Below are 20391 nucleotides of genomic sequence, written 5' to 3'. Positions count from 1 at the left end.
CAGGTTATGTTGGAGATTAGAGATCAACCGATGTAAAAGCACCCTCTACTGACCAATCAATACCCGATTTGTTGACTCGACATTTGAGCCGTGTGTTGTCAATGCGCACATCGGTTTGAAGGGACATTTTAAAATGCGTGGTTTACACATGGTTTAATGTACCTTAACAACAATCACTGTTCATCAAATTTTACTCGCATATTGCTCCTCATAACCACTGAAAACTGTCAAAAAATTGAACCCAAGGTCCAATTATTATGACTAGTGCAAACAATTAAAATATTTAATCGGATTAATCCCATTAATGTCATAGTTAACTCACAATTAACTACACAATTTTATCTATTCTAAATGTCCCTTGATTTCTTTTTGTCCCATTATTTTTCTCATGTTAATGCTCTTATCAACATGGAAAAGTGGATCGGCTTGCTTTGTGCAAACAACATTGGTATAGCCTACTGTGGTGTTCAATTTCACACGTAACATTCTCACTTGGAGCAGTCATTCACACTTGGAACAAATAATCTCTCACACAATGTAACACTGTCCATCAATAAAAGGGTGAAAAAAGTACTTTGACGAGGGGGCGGGGAGTTTGCATCAGCTGTGTGCTTGGACATCAACATGCTGCGATGATAGCTCAGTTCACGCATGACAAAACACACAGATCACTTTGGTCTTGTCAAGGGAACCATTTAAAAAGTAAACTTTCCATTCAGAATCTTATTGACATCCATTTCGGTGTCTCGCACTCGCCATCCACTCAAAACGTAACATCACTACTCTTTGGCCGGCTCGCAAGCCCAAACAAGTGTGTGCGACGTGCCTGTTTTGTTTCCGGTCTAGCTAGATCCAGTGTGGTGTTGTAGTTTTTCTAACGTTACTAGTTGTTGCAACAGTATGTGAAAAAAACTACAAAATTTGCTAGGCCGAAAAGAACATTAATCTTGCGTACAACAAATAATTGGACTTTGAGTTTGATTTTTTGACAGTTTTCAGAGGTTATGAGGAGCAGTATGAGAAAAATTTGGTAATCAATGATCGTTGTTTAGGTACACTAAAACAACTTTTCCACGTTTTAGAATGTCCCCGTTTAAATTATGTTTTATATGTATAATTTGCTCTTAGATTGCTTACCAATGCCAGTATTAAAGCAACAACAGTTTATGAAAAGCACAAGTGTAATTATGGTCAGATCTTGTGCCTGACTGATGGGGATGCAATATTAATAAGTGTTGTGATTTACAAATAACAACGTCGGCTATTTTTGCCTGCTTTACTGCCTGGTTTAGGAAGCAGTGACTGTATTGCATTTTGCCTGTAAAACTGTTTCTGTGTTCTTCATATTTATGTAGAATTATAGTTTGCTCTTCTCATGTAAAATATGCGGCTCTGGTAGATGGTTGCGATTGGTCATGCTGTGTAAACACCGCCTGTTTTATGTGAACGCGTGTTGCTGGATAGGGAAACCCTGTTTTTTACTAGTACCGTTTCCTAGCTTGTGCGGGGTCGCGGTTTTTAAGTTAGGTGAAGCCGGGTGACTGAAAAAAAATCCAGGGCATGTAGATCTTTATTCGTAGTACAAGCCTCAGGAGTGTGAGTAGAGCCTGGCATGACAGGGCCGGATGTTCTTGCACAATTAAGTGGGCCACACATGAAGGAGTGCATGGAGCAGCTGGGGACAACAGAGTACAAGTGTCCACTAAAGTCAATTTCCTCTTTTGGCATATTAGAATCATTCTTAGAATCAAGAAACTTATATGAGGAAAGTAGGGTGTACAGTCTACTGCCTGTTAAACTATACTTTGTGTTCAGGTGTGAAGCAGCAGGTACAACAAAACTAGGTGTCTATGTCTCTGACCAGTCCCACCAAAACAAATGTATGTGCGATCAATGCAAAAGTTTCCAATTATGTGGCTGGTACCAAAAGGACTAATGATTTTCACAGATTTTGTTATTGCTTTTTCAGATTTGCAGCATTGATCATAGAGTTGCTGATGTGCTGTTTGTCTCTCCTCCAGAACGGTCAGTTGCAGCAGAGATTGGATAATGTCCAGAGAGACTTCATTGTCTTCAACAGAGAAAAGTAAGAAACCTCCATTACCTGCCCAACACGTTCTCTTAGAGCTAGGCAATATTTTGATATAACATTGTGATATGAGACTAGATATTGTCTTACCTTTTGAGATAAAGGGATATCACATCTTCTTTTCTCTGTTTTTTCTGGTCACATAGCACCAATTCTTTAAATGTTTGCACTATTCTACTGCATAGACAGCACAGATGTATGAAAAAAGACCCTCCACAGAGGTGAAATACTGTTTTAACAATACACAGATCAGCTAAATGTCATGGTAAATTGATAAAAAATCGTCCGTTAAATCCGCTAATTTTGGCCATCAAATGTCTATGGGAAAGATAAAATAATAGTAGCCACTATCTTTGACCATCACAGGCCAAATGTTAAGGTAAACTGATAAATTGTCAATAACGTGTTCTAAAGATGATGTTCTTTACTCAACAGGTCAAAGAAAGTGGTGGAGTCCACTGAGCTGTCCATGAAAGAGAAGAACAAGGCAATAGAGGATGGACAGAACAACAATGTTGAACCGGCGGCCTACTTATCAGGATAGGTCTCATGACCGCAGATCCTTAGCTAGTCCCTTATCACTTGCCCCTGCCCACAGCTTGTAGATCAGCAAATTACACCCAGACACCTATTGTTCTATCAGCACAGGCACTCAGATCTGTTCTTGTACCACTACATTGCCTATACAACCACAAAAGCGGTATGCACTTGTGCGTCACTGTTCACTTACAAAAACATCAAGAGCTCCAGAGCTGCAGGAGTTAAATCGACTCTGAGAGCAGCAGCCATGCCAGACTGAGGCTTTTCACGTTCTTGTCACAAGAAGAACGACTCTCAACAGAGGGTCATTCATATCATGCTCCCTTACATCACTCTGGTGCTCTAAGGTCTGCTCAACCTCTACTCTGGGCAGCGTGCTGATGTGAAAAGGAAGTCTGCCAAAAAGGAGACAATGCCACACCAGCTTAGCTGTAATAGGAAATAAAGTGACGTGGTCAGCTATGGCTCAACGCTTTATGTACTGCTGCTGGTTTGGGCAGGACACTTAGATTTTTAATCTCAGCGATGCATTTTATGGTTGATTAGTTATTTAAATATAACAATGGTTTGACAATGCTACGTGGGAATGGACTTAACAAGAATTGGCATAAGAAGTTGGGTTAGCATCACATATTTAAAAACTCTTAGAACTTAGAATTGAGCATGACACTAAGAGTACAACATATTAAAACAGAGAGGTTAGTAAGGTAAAATGAGGCCTTTGTTTTTAAGACAGCAACCACAGATTCCTCTAAGATAGAAAATAAAGAGCTGCACTGTAGGCTTGAGCGTGAATGGGTCACTTTATCATAGCAGCCAACACATTGTTGTAGTGGTCATTATGCTTAGCTTTTGCTAGTCAAGCTAACAAAGGTGTTAGGATTGCAGCATTTGGTACAATGCACCAGCTCCATCAACTGCAGATATAGGCAACACGTGTTTTCTTCACTTGCGTATGCTTTAAGTTACTATTGAAAAAAAACTATTGAAAATTTGAAATGCACTTACCAAACGACTGTTTTAAGGTTAATCATTAATGTCGATTCATGACCGTGGAAGCTTATATGAAGTAGCTTAGATATGGCCAACGGGTGCGGTAGAAAGCGCCGGGCACAATAAGTAAGTGGACCTTCTGGTGAAAGTTTTTTTGTCAATCTAGTTTTCCTTTAAAACACTGACACGGATTTGGACTAACCTTTCCCTCAATCTGCAAATGACCTGCAGGGTCTTCAAAAAAGGTTTATAGCTATGAGAACTAAGAAAGAGTAGATGTTATATTTTTTGCACTGAACCTTGCTTTGCACATGCTTCTTCATCAACTGTAGCGTTTATGCACAGAGAGACATACAAAATCTAAAGCTGTGAGTGACTACTTATTCCCTTAGGGGGGTTTAATAGACAAGGATTAATAGGCTGAGTCCTATAAGGTTTATTTGTCAGTTACTGTCTGCATTGGAACTTGTTTTTGTCAAATAGTTTATGTCCTTCCTCTATTGTGTTGAATACAGCCAATTACATGTGCAACTAGATAAGTCTGTAAATTTGTATTTGCAATGAATTACTCCCATAGAAGAATGCATTCTGCAACATTATTCTTGTACAAATGGTATTCAACAGTAATTCAGCACCAGCTGGATAACACATAATAATAACACACAAAAAACACAACACAAAATCTTGATATTGATTTTTATATTCAAAATTGTTAACAAGAAAACAATGACGGAAACAAATAAACAACCGCAGGCCATGCAACACTCCCTTGTTCATTCGATTTGAGATTTACTGTAAGAAACCACACCTGCCTCTGAAGATGCAGAGGGATGCCTTATACCAGGGGTCAGCAACCTTAGACATGAATGCCACCATTAGCATGCGGCTCAACCAAGGGCACACTTATTGCAAGTGAGCCATTGGTGCAATGGCACACTTGCAATAAGTGTGCAAGAGAGTGTTTTGGAAAAGTTCCATACCACATCCTAAATGACTATCACAGCCATTGGCACGCAAGAGCACATCCTGGTAATTACAGTAGTTTAATTGACTTTTTCCCCATCCGCATTCCGTGAAGACCCGCCCCACTCTGCCTCTGATTGGCTAGTACTCATTGCCTTCTTCACAGAATACGGCACAAAGGGGGCAAAAAAACTGCCTGAGCGAGCTCGGTAAATGACAGCAGGCTTAACGCTGATATGGCACACTGAATAACAAGAACATGTTAAAATGACACTTCATTAAAAAAGGTTGCCGGCCCCTGCCTCACACCATAATTATGGCAAACAGCTGGTTCATTTAAACTATAAATGTAGGTAGTACAAACCTAAGCTTTTTTCCAAAATCCTTAAGTAAATGTGTAGTCATTCTATTGACTTTAATCTTATCTATCTGCAATACGACTCAATCCTTTCAAGTAGATGAGACTTGTTATTATATATAAAACATATTTCACTCTTTTCAATTCATTACTATTGGCACTTTTCTATTGAAAATTGGTACTCAACTTTGGGTTGTTGTTATTGTTATGATGTAATTTTACAGACCCAAAAGTGGATTCCTGTGTAAGTTGTAAGAAATAGTGGGATAGTTAAACAGATGGGGTGATCCTGGGTATACCGGGGGTGAATTATAGTTGTGTATGATTATCTTACTTTGTTCATATAATAGGAGCACCAGATGGGTTGGGTTGAATTACGATAATTATCTTATTATTTTTAATAATAATTATTATTATTATTTTGTATTATTACAGAAGATTCAACCATTCCAAAAAGTTAAAATACAAAATAATAATTGACAAATAATATTTGACCCAGGTAACACCAAATGATTTAGTCTGGAAACAGATTTGTTCCACAGCTGTTTATTTCCTTCCTTTTAAGGTGTTATTGTCCTTCAGTAGTCACTGTGTGTATATTGTATAAAATGTGATGGAGTTGCAAATTATTAAGGTGTGCCTTAAATTACTTTCTTTTTCTGAACCAATCTGACTATGCCTTGTGCTTTATTTCACTTTGTCTTTCTGAATTGCCATATTTCATTGAATAAGGATTGTAAGTAAAATGGGTCAGAGAATTACACTGGTAATAAAAGCTTTTTTCAAAATCAAGAAAAGTGAAGGGATTTAAAAGGGGGAAAGGGTGTTAATCATGCTAAAAGGTCTTTGGATATAGATATGTATGTGCAGGTTGCTCCCCACTATTCTAAATATAGAGTAATGCTGCCCCCCAATGTTAACTGACGAGTGGTACGGTTACTAACCTGGAGGGGTGGAGGGACTTTCGTATGCAGAGATATGACTGAGCAACAAGGACAAGCATTGAAGACATTTTAAATACAAGAGAAGAAATGGAAACAAAAAGTATTCTTTAACTCTAACTTCAGTGGCTGCTGTTTATCTTCACATGAACTGGGTCTGATTTGTTAAAGTGTTACAATTCTCTCTCTCTCTCTCTCTCTCTCTCTCTCTCTCCCCCAATATGTCACAGAGCTTCCCTTGATAATGCACCATCATCATCAGACGTGCAACATTTGCTTTCCCTATTCTCTCTCTCACCCATACACATCCACAGTTAACAGATTAGTGTCGACCACTTTCACAGGACATCTTGCAAGCACCGCTCCTTCTCCCCCACAGTGGGCTGAGCTGAGGCAGCACATTTCCACACTAATGGCTGATTGGAGAGGGATTTTCAGATGATAAGTGCTTCCCCAATTTGCTCAAAATCCCCACAGATAGAAGCAGCAAACCTCGGAATATTACATTAATGTCAAAAATAAATTGTTACCTATTCGCTGTGTACACACAGACACACACACAGACAGACACACACATACAAACACACTAACTCTGGCTTATTTAAAAATGGAAAGGACTGGAAAACAACTAATCTACATGATCCTCTCCAGAAATGTCTTTGCATTACAGTCATACGCGTTCTCATTTTGTAAGCTACACCAACAAGCAGTCACCACACACACAAACAGTATTTGGATTGAGGTTGCTGAGTCATCTCTTGTTCCAGACCTCTGCATTATACACTCGTCAGCTCTCTGACATGTTACTATGATGTCATGAGACATTGACTCACCGTTTCTCCATTAAGGGACTTGCAGCAGTTTTATTACTTAACCACATAGCAATGGCCAGTGTAGGCCTATGTAAACCCCTACCAGGAAACACAATGAGACTGAGTGGATACTTCTGTAATCTGTCAGACCACACAGTGAGAGAGTCAAAATGGTGTGGTTTTATTAAATTATGTTCATCATGATGTGCACCTTTATGCCATTATGATTACTGTAAATGTCAGAAAAAGAAAGGCAGATATGCAACTTACATTTGTAAACTGTTGGAGTTTTAACGTGATGTTGCACCAGAATGTGATGCAAACACAGGCTTGCAAGCTATTCTTCACTGTAACTTCTTTTTACAGTTTCTTCTTTTACAATCCCTCCCTGCAACATTGACAAAAAAACATCTAAATGTCAATACGTTTATGTAAACCTACTGTACTTTTACGCCCCAAGTAAATTAGCATGATTTTGTTAACTAAGGCTACAGTTAACCTGTAGCTACTTCAAAATAAGCCTTATAAAGCCATTGCATGCAACCACACACTTAACTGCTATTCGATATTTAGAATTGATTAAAAAAAACATTGATATCTATAATTACCGGTCAGCTAGTTAGAACTATCTAGAATCAAACATGTCATATTAACTGTGAATGACGAATATCCAACTTAAAACTAACTTCAGCAGCCAGCCAAACTATCTCCCTAGCTGTTGCTTGAAGAACCAGTTGTAAAGGTTTCCTCATTGTTTGCTTGAATGTTTCCAACGCCAACTAATAACAATAATAATCTCACCATATAAATGACAAATTACCTTAAACTGGAACTCCTTTATTGGTGGGAGTTCCGTTGGCTCATTTAAAAGCAGCTGTGTGTTAGCTAAAATGTAAGCGGTACCGCCATGTTGCCATAGCTAATGTTTATTAGCTAGCTACCACTTGCAAAAAAGAAAAAAAAAAAAAGGTAACTTGTTTATCAAGGTTGGATTGTACTAGTCTATGTATCGTAATCCTCGGAGAAATCTCCAGGCGCTAAATAAGTTGCTTATTTAACAAACAGTCGGGAAGGTGAACTTGTTAGCATCAGTTAGGAGCATTTTTGGTAACTTAAGTGCAGATGTTCTAGCTAGTCTACTTCTACACTCTGGAGCAATTTAGGCTGCTCCGTGCTGCCCCTGGTGGCCACAAGATGGATTGAATCAAATATGGGCATCCACGACTTGTCATGGGCCTTGAGTTGTTAATCCAGTGTTAAGAAATTGTTTATTTTCCATAGGCCTAAAGACTCAATATTTGTCTTAGTATAAAGTATTTAATTGTTTATTATTGCTATTAGAATTGCTACAGATCTGACATCTGATATGTCTGTGGGAGTCACCCTAAGAAACCCTGTTTCTTGTGGCTGTGACAGGAGGTCAAGCGTGCGGCGTCATCCAGTGTTGCTTGAATTATGCATGTTGCTTATTTAACTTAAACCTCTTAACTTTGTCTGAATTGTTCACACAATCAGTCACAGCCATGACTCACTGGAATGGCAGTATATGCTATAAAAGGAGATACAGTGCCTAGTGAAGTGAAAAATGTAGGCTCAGTAGTAGTAGGCTGAGTTCATACTTCTTGTTGTTAAATTGAATAATGTTAATAAGAGATGCCACGCAGTCAGTTGCAACTCATGTTTATTCAGGAAACAAATCTAACCTCCACAACACACCTTATTTTTGACCTGCCATTTCTGGGTTTTGATACAACAGTAAAAAAGAAATAACAAAAACAATACCAAAGGTTGTCAAACATAAATACAACAAACCACCACTTGTGCCTGCCTCAGCATCTGCCCCACCACTGCCAAATAAAAAATACTCTCTCCTTCCCGCCCTCCCCCACAGTGGGACAGTGACAAAATAAAAGCTCCCCTTACTGCACCACAATCCTCTGCCTTATCAGAAAACAGCAGAGACGTGAAAACAAAGTGCTCAAAGGCGCCCCAACACAATCAGTTCTCTCAGAGTGTCTCAGGTAAACTTACTTAGGCCCATAGTTATATTCAGGCTTATGTTGTATTAGTATTGGTCAGGATTGCAACAGAGGGCTTTGTTAAAATGACAAGAGAATGATGGTCTTCCTCTTGTTCTAAAATGAGAGCCCAGTTCGTCAGGAATGAAAAAGTAAAGCAGGAGGTGAAGTGCTGTTATCTGAAAGCAGGTGTTTTTTACTTATTAATTTAATTGCATCTGGTTTTCTTTTTTTCCCTCAATTGCAAAGAGCATCATTACAAGTTATGGTTGAGCTACAAAGGACAGTTAAGTGTATTTGTAGTGAACAGTATTTTTTTTTTATCTTTCTTCCTCCATTCTCGTTTTCAATATTATTTCAGGGTGACAGAAGCAGCCAATAAGCTAGAAGCAAATGCAAAGGACATTTTCTTTTAAAATGTTTCTTTTTTATACAGACAAGATGGAGTGCAGGAAATAAAAACTCATAAACTTTTTGGTTGTAAATACCCTTTCTAAAATGAAAATTATTTATTCTTCGCTAAATCTTTTCTTAAGCAGGTGTGTCTGTCTTCCTTTTTTAACATCAGTATTATTCACTCAATACATCACGACGGATAGTATTCATCAAGCCCTTCAGAGGAGGGTGGGCAAAAGGATTAGGAATCATATCCCCCATGTTATTGTGGCCCATGCAGCTTCATGTCCAATGGCACTCCCGCTCTGAGACTTGATGAATACCTTTAACTTGGTCGAGTAAACCCAAACACGCTGCAACATCATTCACAAAGCTACATTACATCTAACTTATATACAATGCCACCTAGAGCTAATCAACGGTACTGCATGATAATACATGGCTAATGTGGGATCTAGTGTTATGTTTTGCTGACTATGGAGAAAGCAGGCTACTGAAAAGGGGGTGACATTGAAAGCCAAGCAGGATGAAAGAACCATTGCATCATACTGAGAAAAGTGGACTCCATTTTCCTTTGAGAACACTGTTTACTTCCTTGGTTGAATGTGATGGTCTGCTCTTTTACTCCAAAGCACAAAGTGAACATGTTTTCACTGCATTTGTGGTGTATTCTATACTGAGATGAAGTGAAGCTAAAGACTGGTCCTGTGTATTGTGCGTTGGTGGTAACTTTATCTTTTAGTAGCAATTTCGAACCACTTTAATACAACTTCAAATGGGAAAACGGATACTGTTCTCATCTGAGCAAGGTAGCATTGTGTCAGGTAAGGCATGAGGATTCAGTGTTTTTGTTCTTGTAACTTTTAACTAATCATGGTCCTCTGCATCTGCTCCTCCCTCCCTCCCCCCTCCCTCCCCCCCTCTATCCTGCACTCTGGCTGCTGTCGTTTTCTGGTCGCTTCCCCTCGTCTTCCTGCCGTTTAACTGAGGGTTGTGATGTTGGAACGACCACCAGGGGGCACTACAATACGCCGGCCAGCAGGCCTGATGGGGATGTCATCTGGGGTGGGGGGGCCTGAACAGAGAGAAAAGGAGAGAAAGATAAAGCAAGGTACATGGAAAAAAGAGCAAACAGCATGTACTGTAAGGCAGTAGGGAGAAAGAAGGGAGAAAATAGGGGGAAATAAAAAGTTGCAAATGTGGCAAATTGAAAACCAGGGCAAAAAGAAGATTATAGAGAAGTTTAAAAGACTGTGGTTTATACTCACGCTGGTCTGCAGACAAATGAACACAAAGAAAAACTGTAAAAATGGCCTCCGATGTAACAGTATGATTTAAAATTCAAGTAAATTCAAATAAATAAATGCTAATAGTGCAGCACACATGTGTGAACCCTCCACTGGACAAATTAAGTGACTGTAACGTGTATGACAATGTGTGAAGCTCATGCATAGAAGTATTGTGCTCAGCAACACTTCAACATTTACATTACTTTAAGTTATCCCTGCTCCTAAAACCAGAATCTGTCCCATCGGTCAATCATTATTGACTTACTTTACACAGAACAGCTTTTATGCTGTCATCACACAAAAAATATTTTTGTCATACACTCACATTATTACATTCCAGTCTTAAGACACATTATTATTGTCTATGATGTATGGTATGTGTCACTGAGATGACAGGGGAATTCAAATTTCAGCAGACCATGGTCTGTATGAGCGCTGCTGAAACGTTAACAAAAGCAGCTAAAGTTTGACATAAAACATGGTGTTTCCAAAGGATGAGCCAGGGCGTCTGCTGCAACAAATTGTTGACAAGTAAATACTATAGATGGAAAGTACAATGATGTCAGACTGTGATACATTGTATCTAACCAAACAATCCTTCCCATCTCATTCCAGACAAGTAAATCAACTCTACAGGTGGTGGCCCTAAATTAGATTGGCTCATTCTAATAGGACACACACTAATGCACACATACAAGAAAACTAAGCCTGGGAAACCAGGAGCAGTTTCACTCCCCTCTAAATTCATGTACTCAAATGTGGAAATTCTTTCCAGCGGAGGTCATCGTCTTTTTTCATCGATGAGGTATCATACATAGCTTGTAAAGGTTCATGAACACAGCCCAAGGCTAAACATCATTATGTGGACTTTCAAAATGAGTCATCCACCATTAAACATTCTACATGCATTCACAAAGACAGACAATGTCCCGGTGAGTCCAGCTGTGTTCTGTCCAGGTGAAAAGGGGTTGCTCTCGGTGACTTCTGTCTGACAGGGAGGGCAGAATGACTGGCTACAATAATAGCTATGGTTGCTCTGTTTGATTACTCAACAGTGGAAACACTGACAATCTGGTTCACAATTTGACCATGTGTAGAATATGTCACTGTTTGGTAGTCTGACAAAAACATTTTCTCACCCTTTGTTTTCTGAATCAAAGCTAATCCTATGCTGACTTTACATTGGGGCACAATCAGACTGTCAACTCTGATCCTGATACTGCATAATGGAACAGATGTTTAATGCGAATCCATAGTGTTGTGATCTCTCACATTAGATAGGCTTTCTTAATAGACCATGTCCAGATGCCTGGACTGAAATATTGTATGTTTTAGGCCTTGAGCCAAAATTCATATCCAGCATGACTTACAGGAAGTGTAACTGTGGAAAACACTTCATTGCCGAACGTAGCGTGACATTACAAAAAGGCTGCAGTCAGAGGTCACATTGTCCTAAAGAGCAATGAAAAAGTATTCTATTTGACAGGCGTGAGATTCTGTAAGAGAGGGATTCAGCGGGAGAAAGGGATTTAAGAGACACCTTTTTTAGAGATGAGTCACTGAAACCAAAAGGAGCTAAAGCGGGCAGCCTTACATCATGCCTTAACATACAAATCGCCATGTAAACATGGTGATATACTTAGCACATCATAAAGTATGAAACAGGATAATGAGAGATCATGAGGTTACGCTGGAGGCTTGTGGCTTATCGCCAAGGGATGTGAATGCATCATTCAGAGCAACATGCTAAAAATCACATGACTGTTGTCCTTCCCAGCATGAAGTAGTAGCTGAGTTGAGATAAAAGTGGTTCGGGATGGTGGACCGACTGATGCACATGAATGTCACTTTGATGTTTCTACATCCAGAGTGACTATGAACAGATGAAAGGAAGGACTGGGTGATATAGGGGAGGGGTTTGTAATAAGAAGCTGGGCTCACCACATGGAGCAGGGTTACCTGCTAGACTAAATGCAGACTGGTGCAGGTTTCTGACGGGCTGTTTGGTGGGAGAGGTACGTGCCGAGGCCGAGGGGGTGCCACCACGGGACATGGAGAATTCAGACACCGGGCCGTCGTACATTCCCCTTGGTACAGCCCTCAGGACCGCCAGCTATAGGGTAAACAATAAGAGCAGAGATGGAGGAGAGCATTAAGGAGGCAGGGACGTGTAAGAACACAGAGAGACATTATGGTGTTTAGTAGTTTTGTAACAAAAGATTGAATCTACACCTGTTTTGCATTATATGGTTGTTTGTGTAACTATACAACTGAATTATATATGCATTTTTCAAAGAGTCCTTTTCCTGCCAAGAACCAGTTCCAGATTTACAAAGACAAACACAAGTAAGCGCAGCTTACAGTATTTGTATCAGTTTTAAAGCAAGTTCAAGCTCTATGCTGGTAGTGAACAAGCCGTTGTCTGTCAGTCTGTCTTTTAGTGGCGTGACTCAGAGGTTGGAACTTGAAAGCTCCGTCAAGAGTTAAAAAGAGACATCTGTAAATGGAGAAAGCAAAACAGTGACTGCTACCAAGATCAACAGCAGACTGTTGCTACAGCTCCATGTTCTCATCACCAGCCAGCTGCAAATTAGGAAACTGTTAAACAATGAGATTTTTTGCCCATAAGATAAGGCAAGAGAGCAGACAGCAGAGTCTGCTTTGAGTTTCAGATGTTCAATGTGGTTAACTCTTCATACTTTGAAGGAGAATAGGATTGTCATTGTTTATTCCTTCATTCAGATCAGGTACAGCTACTGGAGTCTAGACCTCCGTGTTGGCGGCCCGCCAGTATGTACTCTAACAAGTGTTTTAAAGAGCCTTTTGTGGTTAACAGGAATGAATATGTGCACTCATATTGTAATGGCACGTCACATTTACAATGTTATCTCTCTTATCATAATATAACATTTCTACTGCAGGAGAGACTTTCCCAGACTTTTTGCTACATTGAGTTTTTTTCTGTTATAGAAGCAACATTCCTAAATAGCTTTATTGAATCTTCTCGTGAGACTACAGTAAATTGTAAATTTGGGACTTATTTCAACTGCAGCCCTTAACTGTGTGTGGGAGATCTCTCTGAAAATGTATCCAAACTCCCTGTATCTTTTTTAAAACAATGATGATAAAGCCTTGGCCACCCTCATTGCATGGACATCTTGCACTACGGTGTAAAAGTGCAGCCAGCGCCCTGTAGCTGAACCTTGAAGGCTGATGTCAGACTTACTGTATCTCCCCCGCATCCCACTTCACTGCCTTCATCCTCCTTCATCCCTCCCGCCCTTTTTTCCCTCTCCATCACTGTAACGTCTATTTCAGCCCACACTCCCATACTTCCTCACTTACAATCCATAAGATCTTGTATTCTACCTTCTACATTTTCTATATTCCCTTGTTTTTCCTAAAGCCCTCTTACTGCCTTGCGTGTCACTTGGTACGGGTGATTATCGAAATCAACAAATCCTTTTCTCTAAACATTGTATGGTTCATATTCTTTTTCAAAGGAAATACCGTGGTATGACAACTGCCGACACAAAATGATTGCTGTATCAAGTGTAAATAGGTATCAAGTGTAAATAAATGGGTTTACCTGCTTCCTGGCTTTAATACGCTTGTAAGCAAAGTCAGGGAAGGGAGAGCAGGGTATGAAGCGACCCACGCCAGAGGTGACATGCAGGTTCCCATCTTCCAGAACAATCTTCCCCTGGCAAATCACCACTTGTGGAGCTCCACGCAGCTCCATGCCCTCAAAGACATTGTACTCGGTAGCCTAAAGCACACATATAAAAGTATTAGATACTTGAAACAAAAGCTATGAAATAGAATAGAAACAAGGGTGGGGTCATTAGATATATTAATCACATAGCAGTACATGCTGTTACTTAAGATAACTTATGCAAAAAAAGATTATAGCCTACATGATGTCTAATTTTACAGCTATATGAATGCGTAAAATGATCATGCAAAAACTACAAGAGCAGCTACACTGACAATAATACATTTATTTTGTGTAAATGTGAACCATATTTATAATTTAGTAAGAGACATATTCATATACTGTATGCGTTCACAAATCCATACAATCCATAAAGATGAGAAGAAGAGGAAGATGAAGAGCGGGAAAAAAAAACATCATGTTAAGTCCTCAATAGAGAATTCTGTCAAACAAACCTGACTTTTTAAATCAAATTAATGTCATGAGTCCTATAAAGGGTCAACATACTGTTTAAAATAAACAGGACGGGGAACACATTTCTAAGAATTGATAAATGTGTTTTTAAAAGAAACACTGAAGCAAACGTTTAGACAAATAACTCCATTAATAGTAAGAATTAACAGGAAGGAGTTTTCAATTAATCTGTCACAGGGTTTTAGGATCATTTCGGTTTTGAAAATTGAATCAATTTAAATTCCATTAATCTAATAGAATTTTGAGGGAAAAACAAAACAAAAACAAGACAATAAATCGTCTGTAACCTTCTGTTGAAGGACTGATGAAGGGATTGAGGAGATGAAAAAGACAATAACAGGGGGAGCTATGAGAGGATGGATGAAGAGACAGGAAGTGAAAGCATACTGTAAACTATCTTTCTCCTCTACTCTCTCTTAATCCCACACTCACTTCCCCCCCCCCCCCCCCCCCCCCCATTCTTTATCACCCATCACCTTGATCTTACACTTGCCTGTTTGGCATGTAAAAACAGCTGCTATCTTCCAGCTGCTGTTTAATGCTTCACTCTCTCTCCCTTCCTCTCACTCTCCACCTCATTCTCTCACTTTCTCTCTTTCCAGTTGTCTGTCCCCCCTCATTCATTTATCCCTCTTGCTGTCTGTTTTCTACCCTCTGTTTTTCTCTCCCTCATGCATTTTTGCTTGGTTAAGGTTTATTTTCAACATTGTGCCGTATTCATCCTTGTCCAATTTTCCATGTGCCAACTTTCTTTTGTCGACATGATGGTCTACTCCCCTCAATCCATTGTTGCTTATTTCCTCTGCACACAGCCCTGTTTTCTATTGCCGTCCAAATTCAGGTCAGAACAGGACATAACTAAGACTTACTGCATGCCAAACATGATGTCATGACTGAGCCAAGTGTGTCTCAGAGTGTGTGTGTTGCTGCCTGTTCTTGTTTATGTGTCAAAATATACTTGTATGCATCTATGTCTTTTTATGACAACCAATCCAGACCAGATATGGTCTTACTGATAACAAACTGAGACACAGCACAGTCTACTCAACAGGAAAAAGCATTCCCCAACACTGTGTGCTGGTAAACAGAGGCGCTCCTGTCGTCAGTCTATCCATTAAGGTAGATTTATTGGAACTGGGAGCTGCTGTGCTCTGCTCTTCTGCTCTCTTCTTTTTCATCTGGAAGGACGACCGGCAGGAAATGAAAGGGTGACATCATTATGTAAGAACCCACGGATCCTCAGTGGATGTACTCCACATTTGGAGAAGGCGTATTATTAATCCATTGCTCTCTGTCTCTTTCCATTCCTCCATCTGGAGACAGAGCAGTGTTCTTTCTCTCCTACTAAACAGCCGCCATCAGGCCTTTAAGCAAAGCAAATACAAACTTCACTTCATCATTCCTAAAACCAACCCACACTCGTTAGTTAGCATATGCATTCTGTCCTCACTCTCTCTTTTCCTCACTCACTGTATTTCTGTAAAAGCAAGATCTGTGCTAGGCTGGTAAAGCCTTAATTTCCTGAACACTTCCTCTGCTGCTGACTGGCCTGTCTGGGATCCTCTGATGTCTGTGTAATGGTAGAAACCTCATTATGTAAATATGTAAAATGTGCGTAGGAGAGAATGTGTGTGTGTGTGTGTGTGTGTGTGTGTGTGTGTCTTTGTGAGGCCCTTGTCTTAGACCCTCAGAGAGAGTACAAACAATATCTGCATACTACAGTTTCACGTTTCTAATGTAGTTTCTCTTGTTTCGAAATTACACTACAGGAGGATTCATTTATTTTGTGATGTATTTTGTTAAAGGAAATAAGCACTATCGGGCAATAGAATGTCTGTTACTAATGTTGTTAAATTGTTGCTAGGTAAATATATAAAATGAGGTAGTCTTTCAGCTGTGCGTCATAGTCGGCTTCTTAAACGCCTAAGTCACCGGAGCAGTCCAATCTGACTCAAAGAAAAGCAAAGTGGATTGAAAAAGCTGTGGATGGAGTAATTGGTTGTCACGCTACACTACAAGTTCTGATTCAGATTGCATGGGATGTTTCCCATGACATGAAATGTCTCATGACCAAAGCTGATTCCTACTTACGAGCAATGTGTACAGATGTTCCTAATCTCTGTGGTTTGTAAACATATTTGAAATATCAGTGTTGGCCTACACAATCCTGTGCAATGAATCCCATTCTTTAAACCCACCATGGCTCTCCAATCATGAAAATATTTGGATTATATGTAGAGGAAGGAAATACCTCTTGATTATACAGCACATAGATTCCCTGTTGATTTACTGGGGTTAGACTTTACAGGGTATTTTGGACAATGTTTGCATCACTGACATACTGTTTTTCATATTTGGATAAGCCAATGCATTTAAATAATCCATATTTTTTTCCTAATCATTACTTTGGTCATTGCTGAGGGTTTATGGATTTAGTGAGGCTAAACTTCACATTGGGAGCTGGTTATGTGGCAATGCAGCGCAAGCTGTATTAGTAGTGAACATCCTCTGAGACTTTATTTCCGTTCAGAGGATCTGTGAGCTCTCTGGAAACTGTTCAAAAATGTGTGCTCTCTCTTTTCTTCTCTCTCTCATTCTCTCTCTCTCTCCTTCTCCTCCCCTCTCTTCTCACTCTCACTCTCTCTCACACACACACACACACACACACACACACACACAAAGCATTTTTTGATTTATAGCCAATAACATGTCTGCACTTGAGAACATTCGAATTGATGCCACCAGGGTTACTGGAACAATAACAGCATTGACATTACTCAATAAAAAGTCCCCTCAATGCTGGTGTACTACCCTCTGCATTCATCCACTCTAGGAAAGTTTTTACTGAGAGGGTGTGAGACCACATATTTTCACTAGTTCAAATGCTGAGATTTCTGTTAAAGAATGAATGAATGAATAAATAAATAAATAAATAAATACAAAGTTCGACCTTTGACCAGTCCGCTCCGTACGTACCGAGTTGTGTGTCTTGGCGGTGATGGTGCGGATGGAGTCTGTGTCCCAGATGACCAAGTCGGCATCAGAGCCCACGGCAATCCGACCCTTACGAGGGTACAGGTTCAGGATCTTAGCTGCGTTGGTGCTGGTGACTGCCACAAACATGTTTTCGTCCATCTTACCTGTAGTCTGGGACAAAAAAACAGAGAATAGTTAGCATTTATCATTTGGTTACTGGATACAATTGTACCCCTTTTATCTTGCATGGGTAAAATTGCATTTTGCTTCTAGATATAAATGGATTGGATATATGTAGTTCAAGCTGGTTTACATTTAGATGACATTCCCTTTCAACATGTTGCTATTTTTAGGTGTTCTTACAAGAATCCCATTGATAGATTTGTCAACTGCAATCATCAGATACTATGAACAAGATATTAAAGGAATATTTTATCTTTAAGTTTCCTAGAGAGTTAGATAAGAAGATCCATTCCATTTTCATAGTCTTTGTGTTATGTATGGAGCTGCCATCAGGAGGCAATCAGCTTAGCTTAGCATAAAGACTGGAAACAGATAGCTACCCCGGCTCAATACATTTATAAACAAGCCAGCAGCTCACAAGGTTGCTTTTAGGCCAAGTTTAGTGCAAGCTTATATTTTAAGGGACTGCGTCCAGGAAATAGGTTCAGTTTAACATTTCAAAATCCCATTCCTATTTGACATGCAGCACAGCACTTCACAGATGTCCAAAGCCACATGCTGAGTGTCTGTTAGCAGTACACTGATGCAGTGATAAGGAAGAGAAAAATGAAGGCAGTGTGCTGCAAGGAAGGGTGAAGGAAAGGACAGATGTGGAGACAGAAAAGGAAATGATAAAGCAAGGCAGAGACAGTGACAACAATACAAGAAGAGAAGAGGGAGTAAGAGAGAGAGTAATAGCCTAGGAGAGCAATGTAGGGCAAGTAGCAAAAGTCATATAGAGAACAGGAATAAATCTGCTTGTCACAAATTGTTTGCTTTTTGTCTTTGTCCTTCTTCTTAAAAAAGGGAATAAAAGGTACTGAAGAAAACTAGTTCTCACCACAGCTTTATCCCAGATGAGGGTCATCCTCTCCTCCACTCCGTTAACACCTTCTGGGATCTGAGTGAAGTCATCCTTTCCAATGGCCTTCTGAGCCACGCTGAAGGTACAGTGAGCACTGCCTGTCACGCTCAGGTCCCCACTGTAGGACAAAGAAACATAAAAATACAGCGTTAAGATGGAATTGTACCAGCACAGCATCTTTTTCTCTGTATCTGTTTATTCACTTTAGCAAGAAACCCGCAACAAAACAGAACAAGGGCGGTGAGTTATTCAAATATGCCTCATGCCAAAGTTTGTTCTTTGAGCACAAACCGTTACTAATGTTTCCTGTTTCCATATAGCTCACAAAGACTGCCAGAATTGGTTTAACTTATACTAAATGCAGAATTCCTATTTTCAGGCAAAGATAATCTTTGCACACCTATATATATGCCACATTTTCACTGCATGGTATGGCAGGGCTTTTCTCAACTCAACTCGCTTGGAACCATTCTTTTTTGGTTTTCTAGTAGGAAAAGTTGTGGATAGTACTTGGTACTTTTTTTTTGGTACCACCTCGGTTGAGGTTCCAATAAAGCTGAGCCTATACCAAAAGGTTGAGATAAAACACTGAAGACCACTGATTGGTCAGAGAGAACTGTCACTGGTGCAAAACAGGACTAACTGCACAAACCAAAACTTTTTTAAATAGCCAAGTCAATAGCGACCACAATTTTTTAATTTACTCGAGCCAGATTTTAAAATATGTCAGCAAGCAAAATTACTCTGCATGCTACGCAACACACTATGCCGCACATTACGACACACACTACGCCGCATACTACGCTGTACTCCTGACAGAGTGCATACGTTACTTTGTTTGCTTGAACGGATCCAGCGAATGTTGATTAAAGATGATATCTTATCATGTGAAATACTAAAAAAAGGGTCAACAACCTAACCAGAGGTAGGTGCTGTAATAGATACCTGGACAGCAGTGTGTTCAGATAATCAGGAGTGGTGGGATCAGGGCTAAGAGGAGGGGATGTTACAAAAGAAGCCGCCTTGGCCCAATTCTTGCTCCAGTAGTGTGTCCCATCAGTCCCCAGGCTGGCCGTGATTGGCTCCCCAAAAACAACATGTCCTGCAAAAGAAATAACAATGAAAAGTCTAAAAAGTACAGCGATATATTTTTAGTGATTCTTAGCCATTTCAAAATCATGAGTTGCAGATCAATGAATCCGGATTCATTTGTCAGCAGTTTAATCTTCTGCGTCTTCGGAGACTTTGCAGAAGATGAACCATGCCTAGTCTCTGGCAGCGTTATGGTTGGGGTTGGCTGGCTGTGAGTTTTTGTTTTGTTTCTAGTTTTCTAGTTCCTTTTTGTGTTTTCCATGTTTAGTTTCTCTGTTGGCCCCGCCTCTCTCTGTGTGTCCTGTGTTTTTACCCGTCCCCTCCTGACTACTGCTGCCAGCTGACTACGCACACCTTTGAGATTCATCATCACCACCTTTTCCCAAACGCACACCTACCTGCCAGCTACAATCAAGCTCAGTACTTCAACCCCGGATCCACTCACCATTTTTTTGCATTTTTGTGGTCCTGATCTCTCTTTGCTTGTTCTCGGCAGCCATCGTCTCCATACCTCTCTGTTACCTCCAGTAAGCTGGCCTCGCCCTTCGGTCCCCTCCTCAGGCTTCCTGCTCCATCCTGCCTCTGATTTACCAGCCTACCCCTCTCTGACTCCACTACTCCCCGGATTCAAGTGTCTCCTCCTCGGTT

At 40.1% G+C, this 20391-nt stretch overlaps 2 protein-coding genes across 7 annotated transcripts in view; one reads left to right on the top strand and one right to left on the bottom strand.

The window, feature by feature from the left end:
- The window catches only part of stk32a (serine/threonine kinase 32A), a 74375-nt gene extending 69609 nt beyond the window's left edge, over positions 1–4766 (top strand). For 2 of the 3 annotated variants that reach the window (XM_032533044.1, XM_032533043.1), the window contains 2 exons: positions 2022–2086; positions 2525–4766. In XM_032533044.1, the coding sequence (XP_032388935.1) occupies positions 2022–2086; positions 2525–2633 (174 nt within the window). In that variant the 3' untranslated portion in view covers positions 2634–4766. The remainder of the gene's footprint in view (positions 1–2021; positions 2087–2524) is intronic. The other variant, XR_004334577.1, reaches the window with a different exon arrangement.
- Positions 4767–8360: 3594 nt separating this feature from the next.
- The window catches only part of dpysl3 (dihydropyrimidinase like 3), a 40844-nt gene continuing 28813 nt past the window's right edge, over positions 8361–20391 (bottom strand). For 2 of the 4 annotated variants that reach the window (XM_032533039.1, XM_032533040.1), the window contains exons 9-14: positions 19597–19753; positions 18628–18769; positions 17565–17735; positions 13989–14168; positions 12341–12512; positions 8361–10185 (exon numbers count right to left, since the gene is read on the bottom strand). In XM_032533039.1, the coding sequence (XP_032388930.1) occupies positions 10091–10185; positions 12341–12512; positions 13989–14168; positions 17565–17735; positions 18628–18769; positions 19597–19753 (917 nt within the window). In that variant the 3' untranslated portion in view covers positions 8361–10090. Of the gene's footprint in view, positions 10186–11753; positions 11765–12261; positions 12513–13988; positions 14169–17564; positions 17736–18627; positions 18770–19596; positions 19754–20391 lie in introns of those variants that run through there. The other 2 variants (XM_032533041.1, XM_032533042.1) reach the window with 2 other exon arrangements.

This window comes from Etheostoma spectabile, chromosome 13, assembly GCF_008692095.1.
Source record: "Etheostoma spectabile isolate EspeVRDwgs_2016 chromosome 13, UIUC_Espe_1.0, whole genome shotgun sequence".
Lineage (NCBI taxonomy): Eukaryota > Metazoa > Chordata > Actinopteri > Perciformes > Percidae > Etheostoma > Etheostoma spectabile.
This window is presented reverse-complemented; position numbering and strand designations above follow the sequence as displayed.